Consider the following 21,156-nt stretch of genomic DNA (forward strand, 5'->3'; position numbering starts at 1 on the left):
AGTTTGGGAGTCATTCTTCTCACAATTGAGCAGATGTGATTTGGCGGCACCAAACTGGATCATATCATGGAGTAAAAGCCTGAGTGATTGTCCAAAAAAATTTAGAATTTCCTATTTACTTTCAGAATGAAAAGTTTATATAAAAGACAAGAGGAAAACCGGGCCCTCTCTGTTGTACCTGCTGCAAAAGGTTTTATTCTGTGCCTGGAACATATAAAGCAGGATGTAACACCCTACCCTGGATTATCTCTGTCACTGGTTAAACTCTTATCTGTATCTTGCTGCTTTTGTGTCAAAACCTTGTGATGTACTTCAAGGGGGAAAAGTAAAGTTTGAGGAGAGATTTCTCCTTTGTGATGACCACACAGACTCTTAGCTGTGACAAGGAATTTGACAGACCATTCTGAAACTCAAAGTTTGCTGATGTATGTAGTAGTTTACTGACTGTAATCGGGGGAGAGGTGTTATTGTTCAGTGCTGCATTAGGCTGCATTTAGCAAGCAGGTTAGGATGTTTCAGAAAGGGATGTGAAAACGGGTAAAAGTTCAGCTGTTTACTGACAGGTGTCTTTGATTCATGCAGGGGGGAAAAATGACTACCGCTCCCAGTCATGGTGGGATGGGATTGACAAAGTCAACTTCTTCGTCATCATCATCACCATCATCATCATCATCACTACAATCATCTTCGTAATCACCATTTAGTTCTGTCATCTAAGGAGTGTTACCATGGTGATGGAATTCATTGGAATGCATATGCAAGCTGTGTTAGGTAACAAGGAGACGATCAAACCCTGAGGAGGGCTTAAGGAGAGAGAGAGGAAAAAAAGAGAGAAAAAAATGGATGGCTTTCAGGGATTGCCCCAAATCTTGGCCTACCTGTGCCGAGATGTTGGCTCCACCCTACTGGTGTTGTCATGTTGTGGAGCTGTGCTCCTCAAGTTTGTGGAATGGTTGCTAGGGGCGACATGGACCGGATTCTCCCCAATACAGGTGAGATTGAAAGGGTTACGTCAATTTCGGAGAGAGCTTTTCTTTCATCAGTCATAGACTTAATTGGTAGTTACACCAGGTTCTAGACTGTGCCTTTGGTTCAGAACTGATGGTTTGTTAGTTCTTTATATATCAATGAAAAATTGAGTTACCGTCTAGTATCTAAGAGTATTGTTTTATAGACAATTGACTTAATACCCCCAAAATATGATTGTGTGAACTTACTCCAGCTTGTTAAATGTCAGTGATAAGCTAAGTTATCAGGCTTTATTTCGTCTGTTGAGAATGAGAAGGGCTTTAAGTTGTCTCGAACACTATGGGTTTTGTGATCACTTAACGCCCTTATCATTCTCAAGCGACGATTTATAGTTTGAGCAATAATGTAAGACAGACAAAAGTAACTGTCATTAAATCTGTTAGGCCTTACTGTGTTCTTCATGCTTTTTTCATAACTTTTTTTTTTTCAAGAACAGGTATGTGGATGAATTTTTGCAGCTTTACTGCAGAGGGTCATACTCAAAGTGTCTTTTCATTTTGCTGTTAGTGTCCTTTTGCTGCTCAACTGATCTTCATTACACACATTACTTCTGTGAGTGTGTCATTCCTACTGTCCAAGACACAAGTAAACTCTCCACCAAAGAGAAATGATTTATAGAAAATGTTTTTCAAGAATTACTTGGCACAGTAATAGCCATCTCTAAATGAAAGTAGAAACAAATGACAGTTATAAATATTTCAATCAGTAGAGGTAAGTGAGAAGGCACTTAAAATGACCTTTTGAAAATGACACATGTATGCAGCACTACAATAACTGTCAAGCAGTTGTGACTTAAATGCTCCACATCTTCTGTGCAAATTAAAGTTGAAGAAAGGGAAATTATTATGGAAAACCAAGCATAAGGAATCATTGTCTTAGATCATGTGTTTAAAAATATTTAAAAGTGAAGCTCATAGTCTCTTGAGAAAGATAAACCTTTTGGTATTTATTTGTAGAACATTATTATTTTGCATTTGAACAGATGACCAAAAAAAAAAATTCTTCTTGAAAACCTCTAAACTTTGTGAGAAATCTCACACATTTGCTGTCCCCTCAAAAATGATATACATGATCTATTTCCTTCTAACTTATCTCAATGGTCCTTTTAAGTGCTGGAGGGTGATTATAAGAAAATGTGTCTGATTTCCTGTTTTGCCTGGTATGATACACATCCGCTAATTGAAAGGCATGTGTCAGGTGATGTTTTTACAGGACCTATTAGATTGCAGCGTAGTGGAACAGGGAACCTATTTTATGGTTGATTGAATACCTATAAAGCTTACCCAATTCCATCCTACAAAGATGTATTTTGTTTGGAGGTGATTTCACATTAAACCAAAATAGGGATTCATTAATAACTGACTCCCATGAATTCCAAATATGAGACAAACATGGTTTTGAGGCTCTGCATTGAACTATTTCAGGAATTGGAGACTTAATAGAGCAAGCAGTGCTGCCCTGATGTTGATTGAGAGGCTTCGGAACTGGAAATTTTAATGAGGAGGGATCGGGAACTCCCTCCTCTGCGCAGGCTTAATGAGCGATTACGATTCTATTTTGTCGGCAATCTGGTTGGTATGGTTTTGCCATACATTTCCAGGCCGCCGAGCTGAACGGTTTGGATATGTGAGTGATAATGAATATTGCAGGATTCCAGCCTCAGTGCACAAAGCCGCCATGGTATCCACTTTCTGTTCCCTTACAAATGTTCATAGGAACTGTTCTGGTAAAAAGCAGCATCTGAAAGAAAGTATCTTTAAAATTCTTTTCTTTTCCTCAAAAAGAGTAAATGTGACATATCTTTTATAGCAGATAACTATCCTAGCTTTTGTTTGAATCAGTTCTTAATCAGTACCAATCAGACAAATGTATGATATAATTTCTTGAAAGTTGAAATCAAAGTAACATTTGTATAGCCATTTATGAAATATGCAAGATAAAGTTGTGTATTAACAATAACACAGGTCTAGCTGATTTAGTTTTCTTCAGAACAAATGAAGTGAAGAATGAAGTAATGGGAATAATAAAAAAGTCCTCATTGACACATAGGGGGTTGTTTATGATTCAAAGCTGTATCTACTTCCACTAGAGCAATAGTCTACTGATAGGGATATTTATTTTCAATTATTCTCCTTTCCCTGTATTTTTCCATCAGTATTGATATGAATTGAGACACATATGGTTTATAGGTTGTGATTTTCCCTTCATGCTGTGAGTGAAGTGCTCAGTGGACAAAACTGAGCAAAAGCTATTGGCTATCATCAGTGTACTGTAAAACGAGGAATGTTCGTGTGCACTTTAATTTCGCGGATTTCGCAAGCGCCAGGATTCGCGAAATTAAAATGCACGCGAAAGTTCTTGTCTACACTCTATGCATTGAACGCCAGTGGCACTTCGCGAAAATTTCATGCCACAAAAAGGCCGTCGGCTCCAATTCATGAAAATCTCATGCCGCGAATATATCATGTTTTACAGTATTAGAATCTTGCCTGCATGCCTAAGAAGAGGCCACGTCATCCAGTGTATAGCCAGGGACCTCCCTGGTATAGCACAGTAACCTCATACTCTCAGTGTATAGTCTCAGTAGGTGCTACTAATTAGCTTTTCAAAGAATTCCTCACTTTCTGTAATTGTCAGAAAAATCATTTCTCTTTAAATGGAACACCCTAACACTAGACGTGTCAAACTGTTTGAAGAGAAAGTAGGTTGTGTCAAGTACTCTCCCTGCTATCTTGCTATAAAATCACTCCATTAGAGGTCAGGGGTCATGGGCCCAGATGGAAACCCTCACAACTCACCTTATAAAAATCATAAAAAGACACTCTTTTGTCTCATATTATTTGCAGTGTCACAAGTAGATATTCAGTGAGGTGATTACCTGTAAATTGGTTTTGGTTATCATACTATTTATCTTCATTTTTTCAACTGCCCTAGTTTTCCTTTCTTTTTCCTATATTTGTGTCATCACTTCTGTGTCCTATTTCTGTAATCTTTAGAAACACCACTGATTGATGGGACTTGTCATAAAAGCTTTGCTTTTATGTGTAGGCCCTTTCATATTTTATCTTATTTCATTAGACATCCAAGCATTGCAGTGTCATTTACCATTAAACAATATTGTGTATAACTTTGTCTTGATGTATCTTTTGTCAAGAAATATGCAATTTACAGGAAATAAAGATATAAAGTGCTGCATACTTTTGATGCAAGCTTGTAATCAAACATCACAGATATAAACATCTTACCATAACCTTGACATCTGAATGATCTTTAAAGGACAAGTCCACCTTCATATACATAAGGATTGAGAGAATGCAGCAATATTAGTAGAACACATCAGTGAAAGTTTGAGGAAAATTGGACAGTCCTTTCAAAAGTTATGAATATTTTAAGTATCCGCGCAGTCACTGCTGGAAGAGAAGACTACTACAGTGTATGATGTCACATGCGTACAACTATATAAGGAAAATAAAAAGAGAATTTCACAAAACTTTACTTTTTGAATAAAGTGCACATTTCTTTGACTTGCTACTGACATATGTTAAGGGTAATATTATTCCCCCTGCCTTCTGAAAGAGAGAAGTCGAGTGTTCTTTTGTTATCCGAGAAAAATGTAAATATGTTGAATTTTCTTTATTCTTTCTTTATATCGTTGTACTCATGTGACATCACAAGCTATAGTAGTCTTTTCATCCAGCCATGACTGAGCAGAAACTTCAAAAATTCATAACTTTTTAACGGATTGTCCGATTTTGCTCAAACTCTCACTGATGTGTTCTACTAGTATTGCTGCATTCACTCAACCCACATGTCTATGAAGGTGAACTTGTCCTTTAAATTTCAAATATAATTTGTTATCATTTGTAGACCTTATAATTGGTGTCCTGTTCGGTCTGTAAAATGAAATATGCTATTGTGTGTGAAGCAGAAAAAAAAAAATTGCTCGACACAGTTCACTACATTGTGACTTGTTTATTCAGGAGACACACAGCATGCCAGTACTTATATTTCTTGCTCTTGTCATGAAGATATGTTTTGGGTATATTTGAGAAAATGACAATTTCTGTTGCTACTTTATAAATATTGAGCAATGACCTAGCATTAGTCAAAACAGTTTGACATACCAAAATGTCAAATTTAAAAGTATGTTATTATAAAACAGAAAAATAAGATGTGATATCTTACTCTGGGGAAAAGAGAAACATTAGTATTTATATAATAATGTGTTGACAAGGTATTTTGTGAAATATCTTCAGATTTCACAGTGTTGAGTGTTATAAAGGAATATGATTGCATTCTTACACCACGGATTAGATTAGACCAATATATATAATTTAAATGTTTGTTATTATGAAAACAGAAAAAAGTTGTGATATCTTACTCTGGGGAAAAGAAAAATAAGTATTTGTTTAATATGTGTTAACAAAGCATCTTATAAAGTATGGTAAGATATCACAGTGTTGAGGGAAAACCTGTTATCATGGAATCTGATGCCATTCTTACACCATGGATTAGATTAGACTCTACCCTTGAGAAATAATGATTGCGGAAATAAGACATATAAATGAATCAATTTTCCGGTGCCCTGGATGAAATTTGATAACCACATTTTTTTTTTCTGTTACGCTGTTTGGTGAGAGTGAAGACAGATCTATGTCCTGTTGGGTATTCTTGTCCTATTCCGTATTCTCAAGTCTGTTGACGGGAGGATTTTTTTTTTAACTTTCTTAATTTGTGATGATATCCTGGGCTGAGTGTATAATGACTAGTTGGCAGGACCACCCTTTGAGTGTGTCACTTCTCAAAGACAACAGAGCAATTACTTTCTTACTCATCAGCAATTACTGATGAATACTCCTCTCCTCCAACCCCCCCCCCCCCAAAAAAAAAATGACTAGATTAAAGTATGCTGAGATACTGTGAAACATCAAAGGACCCCAAGATATGCTAAGAAACTCTAGGAGACTCTAGGATGTGTTTATACTTAACCTTTTTGGACCATAATCAGTGTTTTGAAACATGATTACTGGAAAACATGATTGCATCCTGGCTGAATTTAGTATAAATACCATTTCAAAACGCTGATTCAAAATGCACAAAAAAAGTGCATTTATGATCTGCAATTCTCTCCAGTCAAGTTTACTTGGGAAGCACTGAATGTAAATCAAATATTGTATTCTGAATACTGTATAATGAGGAATGTTTGCGTGCATTTTAATTTTGCAAATTTCGCAAGCGCTAAGATTCGCGAAATTAAAATGTACGCGAAAGTTCTTGTTTACACTATAGGCCTCTGCATTGAATGCCAGTGGCAATTCACGAAAATTTCATGCCACAAACAGGACCGTCGGCTCCAATTCGCGAAAATTTCATGCCGCGAATATATTATGTTTTACAGTAGCTTGCTTCAACAGGAGTTTATGGTTTTTCAACAATGCGGAGTGCATTTTCTTGAAATAAGCTCTTTCTCAAGCTTGAAAAAACTTGAGCATAAACAGCATCACCATGGAAATAATTTGTGATCAACACTTTGGATCAGTGTTTCAAACCGCTGATTCTGCCTTCGCAAATTGAACATAAATACATCCTGAGAAGCAAGATTAAATGGATGGCGGTGTGAAAGATTCTTGAGAATTTTGCCAAGGATTTTTTTTTTTTTTTTTTGGGGGGGGGAGGGTATTTGTAGTGGGTGGAGCCAAGATTTCTAGACTCTGACCTGAGATTTTGGGTAGAAAACTTCTGCTCTTTGCTTATTGCTGTAATTTTATCTCTGTTTATTGCTGTTTTTTTACTAATAATGTATATTGCAAAGTCACCGAGGATTCAAGGAAGGACCTTGTGGAAATGGACTCTCAGATATCTGAGCCAATCAGGAAGAAGTCAAACATATCTTGAGCTAAACATTTGGCTCACTAATACATTTGGGAAGATAAGGGGAAGTCTGAGCTATTACTTGCATTTTTATGTGAACTTGGTAGTTCCTAGCAATCACTTGATATCTTAAATGCTGGAGTAGTACTTCTATGCAGGTCATGCTGTGGCTAACATACAGTTTCTAGGTGTAGAATCAAGTTCATAATTCTTCCTGTTATGGTAGAGACAGTAGTTGATGTATATGATTGTTCAAGCAAACAATCCAGAACAAAACAAAACCAAAATAGGAAATTCACACATGGCAGAATGGATTAAAAGAAACAACATTCACAAGGATTTTTCTTCAGACACATGGAATTGGAATCTACTATTAGATATGAATTGAAGGGCATACTTTGATGTCTTGGAAAATATTGGATCATATATATAGTTATGACTGTAATATGAACTTTTATGAAATATTTGTTATTACTGAGAGTGAATGCCATTGTACCAGTCAGCCTAGTGACCAGCAATGCCTCTGTGACTTGGATATTTTATTCAGATAGACAGAAATTATGAGGAAATTATTAAGTTTTATTGACAACTCATTGAAAATGGGAAATGACACAGTTTATGAAAACGTATTGAACCTATTTGCGCAGGTGAAATTATCCAACTCAATGCCATAAAATTATTTAACCTACGTGTACTGACATTTAGTCATCATTTTTTTTCCTAGTTTCATTTAAAATGTTCAATATGCTGTCGTACGTGCTTCATATATATTGGAATTAAATCCTAATAAAATCCTCTAAATCTGATGTCAGTTGAAGGATAATTCTGATAAAAGAGTGTCCACTCTCATTTGGTATTATGCTATACTTTCAGCATGTATACCATTTTCTTTGTCAATTTTACCCCATTACCGTAACTTTGTATTCTATATCATTGTGATTGTAGAGTCCCAGCCCATGCACTGCAAATAGAGTTACCTCAAATTGGGCTGATAATTGTGAAGTCCCATGCATAGGAAATGAGGTTTAATAGTTATCCCCTCTCTCGCTTTCAAATGAGCAGCACACAGTGCGATACTGATAATTGTGTTATTTCAGCCTGTAGAGACAAGAGCCAGATTACCTGGAAGTTAGTGGACATGCTTGTTGATTGAAGGTGTGAGTCACAATTTACTCAGGATGGATTTGCCCAAAAGATGCTGCGGATGTAGACCTGGTATTTAAAGTGATTAATGGAGAATGTAATTGAAATCTTTTTTTGTCTTTGCAAAGTTCAGAAGTAACATCTACTGGTACATTTTGAAGCATCATCTTACATGTTGTTCAAGGTGAAATAATAATTTCTCTTTAACCCATTGAAGACGAGTCCCGAGTATACTCGGGCAGATGTCTATGGAAAATGCTTGTAGCAAAATCAGCCCGTCCTCAACAGGTTAAGTTTGTTTATTCCTTGTCAATGTCTTCTTTTATTTCCCTTCCTCTTTTCTTCCATCTCTTCTTTTCCAATTCTTCTCTATTTTTTTTTTCATTTTCCTGTTTTGAAGAAATATTTTTGCTAAGGAAGAAGTAGATACATATTAATTTTCTCGATGCATTTATTTGTAACAACATCAGTTAATTTTATTAGATGTGTTCTTTGTGGACTTGTGTTTACATGAGATATGTTGATGTTTTGTGTGTGTGCGCGCGCGTGTGTGTGTGTGTGCGCGTGTGTGAATATTTTCTGTTGGCAATCTTCACCTGTTTATGTCAGCTTCCAGTAATCAACAATTACCCATATTTAGCTCATAGTTTCAGTTTTGTGATATAAATGGTACGACCTGATCTTCTTGTCCCCTACGTGATGCTAAATCTGAGAGTCAAGCGAAAGCAATTAGGGCCCCCGGAATGCACTTCTGAGATGAGATTGGGGAGATTGTGTGCATGTGTGTGAGAGAAAGAGAGAGTCAGATAGGCAGACTTACATACATAGAAGCCAAGACTGTGTGGCCAATTTGATGAATTTGAAAGATGGTTGCACAAATATTTAAAAAAAGTTTTCAATTAGGGCCTATTTCTTGGATTTGAAAAATCAGAATATTGTGCTGTGAAATGGGCATTATAAGGCATCTGTATTAGATAAGAAAAAAAATGAACCCATTTACTGTGATGATGTGTCATTTTGACCAATCAAGTGAATTCAGTAATTATTGTTGAAGCATAACCTCTATATCATTATTTAATTCATTGAATTGTTGGCTTGATTTTACGTTAAATGCCTTGTGACTCATTAAATATCAAGAAGGCATGCAACTCATTGCTTGCAGCTGTACAATACACTGATAGTTCATGAATTCAGAGTGTTTGATATAACACATAAGCTGTAACAGAAATTCTCACCTAAATATGATGGAAGACTTGACATGGTTTTGCATTCTCCTGCTGACAAACACTGTACCAAGCTCTAGCAAAACAAAATTCACTGGGATCTTTACTTCTGCATACCACATAGTTCATGAAGTACGGCAATATTGACTTTGGGCACGTTTGTAGAGAATGTAGAGAGGGTGAATTGGGCAAGACACACACTCTTGTGAAGAACTTGTAGGAGCTGGATGGTTTGCCGTCACACTTGGGGTTCTACCCCATTACAAGCTTCAAGTTGAGCGTGAAATGAGAAGCGCAGAGACCCGGTGCTATTTTGGTGAGGAGATTAGGAAAATTTAGTTCTGGTTTCCAGCCCTTGGCGTCTCAAAGGGACATCTCACGAAGTCAACCTGAAGCGGACGAGAGAGAAGAGAAGTGGAAGTACAAAACCTTGTGAATAGAGAAAGATTGGCAGTAATTGTTGCAAACTTTATGTCAGAAATTAGGTCAAATATGATGCATGATCGGATGATGCATTCTAAAATGTGAAGCAGGCTGTAGTGATGCACGGATGATCACTGAGGTTTCAGTATGAGATTAATGCAGTATGCAGTGCATGCCACGTGGGCCATTAAAGATGAGCAGCACTGCAATCAATAGTTAAAGGTGATGTTCAGAGTAGGACTGCTTTGTGCAGGAGAATGAGTAAAGGGATGGAGAGACGAAATCCCCAAAGGGGAAGATCAAAGATTGTAGGAGAGACTCGATCATGAAGATACATCGCAAGCCATCTTTAATCCGAAGCACCTGGAGAGTGGAGTATGCCAGGCACGGTCAAGCATGGGTTGAAGTGGAATGAATGGACATAAGCTGCCCGTGAAAAATTTCATCACACTTAATTTTTTTCTGTTCTTAGCCAAGTTGGTATGCAGATGCTGGCATTTCTGAGAAAATGCTATGCACAGTAACAAGCACCAGTTTATGTTTCAGTGTAGTGAAGTGTTTGGTTTGTTATGACACAGGAGTAAATACTGGATTTCATTACACAGGAATGAACACTTGGCTTGTTAGGACAGTGGAGTAAACTCTGGGTTTTGTTACACAGGAGTAAACACTTGGCTTGTTACTAATGTTATTGCACAGGAATAAACAGTGGATTTTGTTACACAGGAGTTAACACCAATTTGTCATTTCCCTGAAAGTCAGCACAGGGAGTTATCTGTGTGGTTCTGTAGAAAAGATTTCAGAACTAATAATGGGTTGAAATAAAGATGTTATTCAGAGGGGTGAAGGTTCAGGTGCGAGTTTCTCCACTTTGTCTCCCTCTACAAATCAAATTTGTTAAGATCACAACTGCTGATCTGTAATTAACAAACATGTTGGAAAAAAGGAACCAGTGGGACTCTAACCTGTCATCTTCTGCTGATAATGGGTTGCCTGTCGCACTGGACCCGTCTTCACCATGGAAGACTTGCATGGCTGATTAGAATAACAAGCTCCACTGTATGCTGTATGCATCTTTGTAGGTGCCTTTCAGTCAAAGGGGAAATTATGTTATTTATCTCATAATATTTTTTGTTTTGACATTTATCAGCTGTATGTATAGTCTTATCAATCATTCTGCGACAAAGGTTATGGATGCTACTTATAGTAAGGTGTAATGATTTGACATTATATGTTAGTCACATTAATGTTAGCTAAAAATAGTGTATTGAGAATAGCATGAATTATGGCACATGGTATAAATAACTGATTTCCTTGTGGAGGTAAAGAATCTCTGATGTAATGCATTTTAATTTTGTGATCTTACTCGCATTGCATGTACGCATTTCTTTTTGCATCATTGAGTAAACGTGGTCTTTCCTGTTTTAATTGCTCTGTGCTACAGAGGTCACTTGTGGACTTATTAATTCATGATGAACGTGAGATCAGGCTGATGGAGGTTTATATGAACGTAATGAAAGTTCATTATGCAACCACCCACTGAGGCACCCTTGGCCCTCCAGTCCCTGAGATGTCACTTGAAGTCATTCTTGATGAGACTTACCTTGTTAAATTATATTGTGTCATCAGCTAAACTGGAATGAAATAACTCTCAGCTTGATCACAAAATATCAGCTAAGAGCTAGAGAGGAGTCTTAATTGCACTTTTTGTCGCTCAGCCTGAAATATGCCAAAGAAAGTAGCAACAATATACAAGCCTATTTTATATGGAGCTATTCATTCAGTTCTAGTCACATGTGAACTACTACAAGGCCCTGTGGAGATAACCTATTATAACTAATCAAAAATTCCCTATGTGGGTTGACTTTCTTCTGCAGATACACTAGATGACAATACACATCTTTGTACTAAATCAAGTTCATCATTCCAGTCTTTTTAGTTTTAAGAATGTTGATGTAATATGACATGATAGGTCAAATTGTCCAGCAGTTCAGATATAATTTTCCACAAAATATCCCCACCTCCCAAGGTACCCTTATATTGATATAAACACAAATTCCCCAAACACCAAATGTGCCATTTAAACTTACTTTTTTGAATTTTATTTCAGCTAAAAATAAGACAAAGGGACAAAAAAGTCTTGTGTGTCTACAATGCCAAGTTAGTAGGCTTGCCCCATAGTGGCCCGAATTCACGAAGGTGGTACAAATGAAACCATGGTTACCATGGACTAAAACCATGGAGCGCCAAGTGTCGCACGGAATATTTCGTTACGAAATCAGTCATTTTGTCGATGAAATTATTATTTGGTAATGAAATTACATTTGGTAATGAAATTACATTTTGTAACTAAATGAACATTCCGTCCACGAAATGATAATTTCGTTAACGAAACGGTCATTTTGTCGATGAAATGACCAATTTCATAACGAAATATTCTGTGCGATACTTGGCGCTCCATGGTTTTTATCCATGGTTTAAACCATGGTTTCATTTGTACCACCTTCGTGAATTCTGGCCTTTATATCTAGACATCCTTATCTATAATCTTTGGAATTATTACACAAGGACATTTCCAGAATTGTTCTGAATGTTAAAGATGGCCCTTCCCTTTTGCATTCCTTCCCAAATAGCACAGAACATGATATATTCCACCAGAATGACAAGACTATTGTAAATCTATAACATTTCTGTGATATTTGAAGGTTGTTAGCCGTTAAAATTCAAATAATGCACCAAACGCTCAACGTAACGTATTCTGTGTACTAGGCACAGCTGCATACATTAATCCTCCTGTGGTTGTAATATGATACTTATACTTCGAACAACAGATATGCATGTTAAAGCTGTCAGAAAAGAAGAATTCACTAGCTTCTCTTACTTTATTATCAATGGCAAATAACAGCACACCACTTACATGAGCTACATGTACAACTAAGTGCATCACACAGGTCTGTAAAACTAGACTAGTATTTAGATTTGTAATTTTTGCGAAGTTCGCAAAAATTATTCAAATCTTAACGGTCAATTTAACTAAACAAATAGAGACCCTCTTGAGTTCAAAATTTACAGGAGGTTTCCAAATAGTGTTTTCTTCAATACCTAAGTGTTCTCACCAATTTTTCAAAAATTTGCATGCAAAAGGGATTGGCTGTCTTTAAACTCAATGATATCACACATTACTCATTGACGACATGAAGTGGGGGACAAATTGAATGTCTGCCGAACTAATTAGAATATTAACAGTTTGACTGTGGGTAGCAAGATTTCCTGGTTGGGTGAGGGGAATGGGTGATTCAACCGGTTTGCCGGCAGTGTGAAAATTTGCACATTTCGTTTCTTGCAGATAAAGCTCGCCAAATGAAGTGTATCTTCTTGACACCTAATGCTGTGAGCAAGATTCCGTAGGCACTAGCGGTACAGTCAGTATAATGTGATTGACTTTTAATTTGTTCTGGCAATTAGCAGCTTATGTGTGATGTACAACCTGCTGTAATCTTCAGTCACAAGTGTGTGTGTCACATGACTTTTAATTTACTGAGATTGGATTTAACAAGACTGCTAATTATTTCCTTGAGGGGAGGAAAGATTTTGATGATGTTACTTTGGAACCTTTCCAGCAACCTGGGAAGTTAGACGTCGAGTTTGCTGAAAATTAATTATCCAAAAAGATTATCTGCTGTCATCTTGCCTGGATCTTTCCTCCTTTAAGCCCCATTAGGGATGTGTCATCCATTCGATGAAGAATAGTGAATGTCACTTAGCATTCCTCTAGATGTCTCATTTATCAGAGGGGATACAATTGTATGCATGAGACAAACCATCAAACAGAACAGAACCCTCAGTTTTCTCTTCTTATCAAAATACACTCTTTTTTATACACAATTTCACTGCATGTAGGGAGAAATATCAATGGCTGTATCGATTCACGTTATCATACTATTCATCCACAACAATGAGCCACGGTCAATGTGGCATGCTGGAATAATTGTCACCAGTCAGAATTTCTCGGTCTTTTCAAGGGCAGCCTAGACAACAGCTGCAGAGATGTACAAAGGGTATAAAACAAGTGCAACAACTTCACACTGCTGGAGTTTGGTTCTCATGTTAGTATGCTGTGAATCAATATACTGAAATAAGGAATGTTATATTCTACAGCTTGTACATCTCTTCACTGACACTGTGAAATTTAAATGTCAGAAAACATTAAACATTTAGTAAGTGAAGCACAAAATTATTTGCTTCACTTCTCTGAAATATGTGTTTTTACAACGGTAACAAAAGGCCAGTTTTATGAATACTGCAAGAACTTGAGAAGGAGGAGTGATGACATTTTAATGGAAATCATAATGATGAGAAGAAGGAACACTGTAAGAATATTCTCTTCATATATTTTGCTGCCACTCAATTAAAATCGAGGAAGTAATGCTGAAAGTATTCTGATGAGACACATGAAAAATTGTTTTACAAGCAGATGTGCATATATATTGTATAGCCTACATAATTATAGTCAGGTGTCATAGATTGTAAATTGCATGATAATTTATAAAATCTCATTCATCAGCTGTGTTGATCCTGAATGGATGCACAAATTGAGCTGTTCAAAAGTATACTGTATATGCCGAATATTTTGAGAGTCAGGCGTTATGCGAATTTATAAACATGCAAAAATATTGACTCTGATCCAATATGAATGAGAAGTCCATGGATACATTTCTCCATGCAGTAAGTATTATGCTCCACGATTGCGAATTTAACCACTTGCGAAATTGACGGGAAGTCCCGGTTCATGAAAATTTAAACTCGCTAGATATAATATGGCATATACAGTTGTTATATTAGGTGAGTTGTGAAATGTCTTCTTGCTGTGAGGTGTTTGATATGTGTTGTGGCATCTCCTTTCGGTACAGTCAACACCTTTTTGGGGGGACTTGTCTGAATGGGAACACCCCTCAATTGGACAATATATCCAATTCAATTCAATGTATTTCTACAGTGTCACAGCAACATACCATTTCCAAGGCAAATTATTGCACCTCAAAGGAAGCAAGTGTTGGTCCAATGGACTACAATGTTCATCAAATCTTCATACAAGAGAGAAACTTTCTTCTATTACTGAGGGATGAAAGCTGAATAGAATGATTGTTCATGTAGAGTAAAACCAGACACATTCATGGCATGAAACTTTTGTGAATTGTCACTGGCATTCAATGCATTGTGTAGACAAATACTTTCATGTGCATCTGACTTTCACGAATCTTGGCTCCTCGTGAAATTCTCAGAGGTTTCATGCATGCAAAAATGTGTGGTTTTACAGAGTGTTGAAGCTTATTCCATGGTTGTCCCAAGTAAGTGGTGGTGATTGTACTACCTCGACTGTTCCTAGCTCCTCACATACAAGGCTTTTTTCAGTCTCTATAGGCATGTAATGTTAGGTGTGGTCACATTCTTAGCAAAACAAAGTCTTCTCCATCACTTTGCCACCTCGTGAGACATGACCGTCTTGTGTATCACAGCTACCAGTGTCAGTCTCTCTTCTCTCCACACCAAATTTCTTCTCTGTCCCTTGACAGCTCCACATGCAAAGGACAAACCCTGTGTCATAAGAGACCTTGTGCACTGTATTATACCAGGTACAAAGGGACTTGTGGTCCTTCACAACATTTGTCACCTCAAAATAAAACATTTGAAGTCTCATGAGTCTTTTGCTCTGCATTTTTTTTGGGGGGGGGGGGGGGGGGGTGGGGGGGGGTGGGGGTGGGGGTTGGGTTGTTAGGTCAGAAATGCCTCAGAATCAAATGATCCAGCCTTTGTAACTATGAATCATCTTTTTTGTTTATGTCATAGAGATGCATCTCTAACTTCAATGACTTTTTACTTGTCACTTTTTAGTTTAAGAAAAATGGTACTGAAATGATCACGTATGTTTGCTTGAAGTTCTTTATTTGGAAGTTTGTGTGTTTCAGTTATATGTCATAATTTGATAAAGACATGTGCTGCATTGGGTACTGCATCGTTCATCAAAAATCCTGAATTATGCCAGTCAGCTGGTTTAGGTCTGTGGTGACTTCTGCACACTGGCAATTTACATTATGCTTTATGAATCTCCAGTGGCCTTCCTCTTACTTTACTTCTTATATAATACTCTCAAACTGAAGCTGTTTATTACCTCCGCCAAGGGGGGAGGTTATGTTTTCGTTACCGTTGGTTTGTTTGTTAGTTAGTTAGTTCATTCGTTCATTTGTCCGTGTGCAAAATAACTCAAAAAGTGGTGAACGGATTGGGATGAAACTTGCAGCAAAGGTTGAGAATGACATAAGTAAAAAACGATTAACTTTTGGTTGTGATCCGAGAATTTTGGGGGAATTTATGACGGATTTTAAATATTTTTGCAGGTAGGGTCAATGAACTTGGGAGTTCAGGCTGCGCATATTTGAGGTTTGCATGCTCGCACTAAAGTGCGTGCTCTAGTTTCTGCTAGAGCAAGGCGCGCCGTGCAGCTGAGGGTTTATGACGTAACAAAGGCTTCTATAATTGGGAAATTGGGTGACTTTCAGCACACAATGCTATAAAGTAAGTATGGGTGGAAATCACTGATATCTCTATGGAAGAACAAGATCAGTGGTGGAAATGAGCTTGGCGGAGGTCTGTGCTCTCAGAGTGCTTTTCTAGTTATTAATGTATCAAAGGGTTAGTCAACAAAATAGAAGATCTTGTCATGTGACATCATGTGGCATAGCACCCCTTACTCTTGTCTTTAACTGACACTTAACTATTGTACATTTTTGGAAGGACATATATGAATGGCTATTCCCTGATGTGTCAAATCAGTTACTGTATACGCCGAATATTTCGCGAGGTTTTTATTTTCACGAATTTCGCAAGTCAGGTGCTATTTGCGAAGTTAAAGACACGCAAAAATATCGACTCTGATCCCGATATGGATGTGACGAACGCATGTACATTTCTCCGTTCAGTACAGGACTCCACGATCGCGAATTTAACCACTCACGAAATCGTCGGGAATTCCCGATTCGTGAAAATTTAGACTCGCGAAATATATGGCGTATACAGTATGCTGCGACACAGCTTCCCTCAAACGAACTAATTCTTCCGTAATATTATATTTCAGTGTAGAAATTTGGGTCTGTTATTGTAAACTAGCCCTTTCCTCATCTTCTGATTGGTGTGGTGGACATAGATAGCTTGGAAGATTGATGGACTCACAGGTTATGGAATGCCAAGCGTGACTGAGATGTTGAGGACACAATTCATTCGATGTTGTTCAAGGGACTAATCCAGTAGTTGAGAAAAATCACCAGAAAAATATAATTGGAAATATTGTTACTGTTCATGTAGAGAAGTTCATTTACAAATATCATGAATGTAAGGGTGGAAAAAATGTCAAAAGACAAAATATGTTTTCAATCCTACTTTTAGAAGATTTTTTTTAGTGATATTTTTAGTGATATGTAATTACTTCAATATCATGTAAGTATTTCACAACATGCAACTTATTTGATAGTACTTATTGGTGTGCATTGCACAAGTAATAATTTGATAGTGACAGTCTGATTGAAACTACATGATATTTAGGAAAATTAACCAGTATTTATCAGAGATTGCTAGATGGAAAGCTAATGTCGCTACAAATAAGAAATATATGGTTGAGTTCAACTTAACCCATTGAGGATGAGCTGATTTTGCGATATTACACATTTCCCATAGACACCTGCCCAAGTAAACTTGGAACTAGTGTTCAGTGGGTTAAATAAGGTGAAAAATGTCTTCTGCTCTCTCTGTGTCTCAAAAAAAAAGAAGATAACTATGCAATCAATGAAATAACTATATATCACATACCAATAGATGTAAAGCATTTGTATGATATAATTGGTGTAATGCATTATATAAGATAAAAAACTTCATGAGAAAAGTCTGAATGTGGTGACATAATATCGCACATCCCATACCATCCATCCAAATGTGTAAGGATTTGAACTCGGTTATATTCATGCATACTTTATGAGATGAGAAATAAGTCCCTTTAAGCTCAGCTGAAAATCGATCAATTTGTAAACTGGGATGCGACACTGTAGCAGGAGGATCAGGAAGCTGTTAAGCTGTTTTAATGTCGTCACAATGATGTATTCTTCAGATGTGCCCTTTGATGTATCCCCCGGCAGAAAAGCCGTTTTCCCGCCTGTCTAATTTGCCATGCTTTGCTCATCAAGGCATTGTCCAGGTAGCATGAAACACTGTCAAACATTGTCAAAGATCATTATTGTGTACAAAAAGAAACTTTTTAAACCCAAACCTTTCTGAGAAAGAGTTGAGATCCTTATCTACACTCACATGTAAACTCAACCCATGTGCTTGGAATGTTTTTGTTGTTGTTTCTATTTCTTGGTATGCTTGGATGGATATGTTTTGCCAACAAAGAGGACTGACCAAGTTAATTGTAATTCTTGCATTTTCATCTTCCTACCTCAACTATTCCCAGCAGTTTTCTTCCCATTCTTTAATATTGAATGTCATAATCCACATTGTCTTCTAATCAGAGGGAGCATTTTCATATCTTGCCTCCGGGCATGTGCACTTTATTCCAAAAGTGCAGGTGAACTTTCATGAACATGAGGTAGAGGGATTTTGGGGGGTTGAACGTGACATGCTTTTTGTGTGATGATGACATGAAGAGCCGAACAAGTTCATGCCTTTTTTCTACTCTCTCCAAGGAGCATAAAATCCCCTGTAGGACTTTGAATTACCACCAGCTCCCTTTTTTTCCTATCAGTTGATTTCATGATTGTGAATACTCTGGTAGCTAGAGAGACTTGTCATTTTGTATGTAATGACTTACATAGAGCCTGAGCCTTAGCCAGAGTTAACGGCAAATCTGAATGAACCAGGTCTGAACTTTAGACTAGAAATGATCCTCATTTTTCACTCTCCCGTCTCCTGATGCTAGGGGAGATGCAAGATGATTAAAATGAGATTCAGATTTGGAAGAGACGGTTCGTAGAGAGTTCAGAAATACTCTTTTCTCTCCATCTCTTTCTCTCTCTCTCTCTCTCTCTCTCTTGTTTCATTTGTATGTCTGGCATTTTTTTTTTCAATGAAGGATATTTGCTATCTTTGTAAGAGTGGTAGAAATGGCAAATATTGTATGTTGCTTCATTTGTAACATTACATATTGCAATGCTTGTGACTTTGGTTTTGGTAGATTGCACATATTGAAGTGTTTTGTTACAAGCCCTCTCCCGACACAATGTTTCCATGCATTGGAAGTTCAGAGATTTTTGTTCTATCCGACAATCAAATATTCATTGTTCTGGAGATATTCTTTATCTAATGGGAGGGGACATTTTTAATATGAAGATACGTGGAGTAGAGTAGTGTGGAGTGCGTGATATTTATTGAATTTGCTGTGATAATTCTCAGCAAAAGAAGATACTTTTGTGCTTCAACCCTTTTGGGTTTGCTAAATTGTAAAATACCTTTGACATCTATAGCTAGTTATCTGTAGCCTACTGGGTTCGTAGTGCACATTGCTGCGTGTGCTAATAAAGCACGAATGAGAATAATTGGATAAGTAAGTCAATATATCCGTACTCTGGATATTCAATTAAGCATGAAATTCTGTGCCATGGAGCAAAAATTTCAATCGAGTTGTCACTGTCAAGGTAGCCTCCCTCCACTCAGGCTCCGACGCTAAGTGATAGCATCAATATTACGTTGCGTGCAAGTTTTTGACTTGGGAACTGGGCAGTGCAGACTATTGATCAGTGAGCAAAGACATACCAGTCTGCCAGTAAACTGTGAGATAGGAAAGTGTCTGGATTTAATGTAATAAAGGGATGATGTGGGGATGTAGGGAGGAGAAAGCTACAGCAGGCGTCAGAAACATTTCAAAGAAATGTCCCCCATTCAAGACTTTTTGGATGCATACTGATGAATTATCTCATATGTTAAGAAATAAAGGCACTAACCATAATGTGCCTTTGGAAAGATATGGATAACTGCAGAATGTATAGTTTTAACCACCTTTCAGAAAATTTCAGGTGTGAATATAGCTCCGTCATTACTCTCAAACCACTTCAGTTTTTTGTTTGTTTCAGTATACCGCACATTATATGCTCCATTTGTTTAAATCATGTCTCTTTTCTGGATATGATTATATGCCACTCAAAATGAGCATTCTTAATGCCTGTCCTTCATTTCTTTTTTTAAATCTTGCAACTACATTTGATAGTGAAACCTATAAACATGTAGCTGACATTGGACTTACTTTTGTTCAACTTCACCCCCCCCCCCCCCCCCCCCGTATTTCTAACGATTTGTAGTAGTCCAAAGCTTCTGACCAACTGCAAATTACAACCCTTTACTAATACTCACCATTATCTTTCAGTATGATAATGTAACATTGTAATTGATGATAATACACTGAAAAGTACTGACACATTTTTGTACATTATTCCTAATAGCCCTTTATTCATAACAATCAAATAAGACATTCTTTTGTAGGTTTGGTGATGAGATATTCACTTATCATCAGGCACAGCTTTTCATGGAAATCTGTTTGCATCTGTGTCTTCAGTGATAATTTACTTGAGTGAACTTGCCCTGAGCGTGAATATGTTACATCCGTATCCATGGAGTGTGAACAAAGTTTCCTAGAGATACGTGACTGAGAATGAGGGATCATGGATCAGTGGCGAATGATGTGACAATTGGGCATTTACAGCTTGACAAAAACTTCCTGTATTTTGAGAGAGATCTAACACCGGGAGCCAATTTTCCACTCCAAATAACTCTGATGAGGCAAATGTGACAGTGCAGAGGGTCAGAAGCTATTTTGAATAAGTTCTTCTCTTAAATTTGATTGCTCCCTAATCACAGAGAATTATTAATTCAAAGAAGTTATAAAAACTTCATAGAAACTAAAACTAGTGGCACATGAAGTGGCAAAGGAAAAGTAAAGTCCTGTATTTAAAGAGATAAATGTATTTTTTCTTGTAATCTGCAATGCCTGTCTACCTCTCAGTGCTGCAAAATATTTCCTAATCACTGAGAATCATTAATTTTAAGAAATTTTAAAAACGCCATAAAAACTGAAACTAGTGGTACAAAAAGCTGCAAAGGAAAAGCAACTGTATTTAAAGAGATAAATGCATTTTTCTTGTAATCTATAATGACTGATTTACCTTCTCCTCAGTGCCAGTGCAGTATTATTTTTCTACCTGTCCATGGGATGCTACATGTAACTTTAAAATCTTGTCCTCTTTGATATATTGTCCAGCTATCTATGTGTGATTTATTGACTATTTATGCTTCCACAGATGGATGGAGCCAGCGTGAAGGCAATGCTAAGAAAAACAAAAACCACTCTTAGAGTGACAGCAGCTGTATCTGTCTTCTTGATGTGACCTCTGCTATAAATTGGTCGATTGGCGGTCAGTACTGGCCATGG

The 21,156-nt window shown here is 37.1% G+C and overlaps 1 protein-coding gene across 1 annotated transcript in view; it reads left to right on the plus strand.

Moving 5' to 3' along the window:
- The first annotated feature begins 817 nt into the window (after nt 1-817).
- The window catches only part of LOC139743466 (puratrophin-1-like), a 130,167-nt gene continuing 109,828 nt past the window's right edge, over nt 818-21,156 (plus strand). The window contains exons 1-3 of the mRNA XM_071653951.1: nt 818-962; nt 1,888-1,901; nt 18,910-18,956. Of these exons, the coding sequence (XP_071510052.1) occupies nt 840-962; nt 1,888-1,901; nt 18,910-18,956 (184 nt within the window). The 5' untranslated portion in view covers nt 818-839. The remainder of the gene's footprint in view (nt 963-1,887; nt 1,902-18,909; nt 18,957-21,156) is intronic.

This window comes from Diadema antillarum, unplaced genomic scaffold, assembly GCF_040938485.1.
Source record: "Diadema antillarum isolate AM-2024a unplaced genomic scaffold, OU_Dant_1.0 seq00001083_RagTag, whole genome shotgun sequence".
In the NCBI taxonomy this organism is placed as follows: domain Eukaryota; kingdom Metazoa; phylum Echinodermata; class Echinoidea; order Diadematoida; family Diadematidae; genus Diadema; species Diadema antillarum.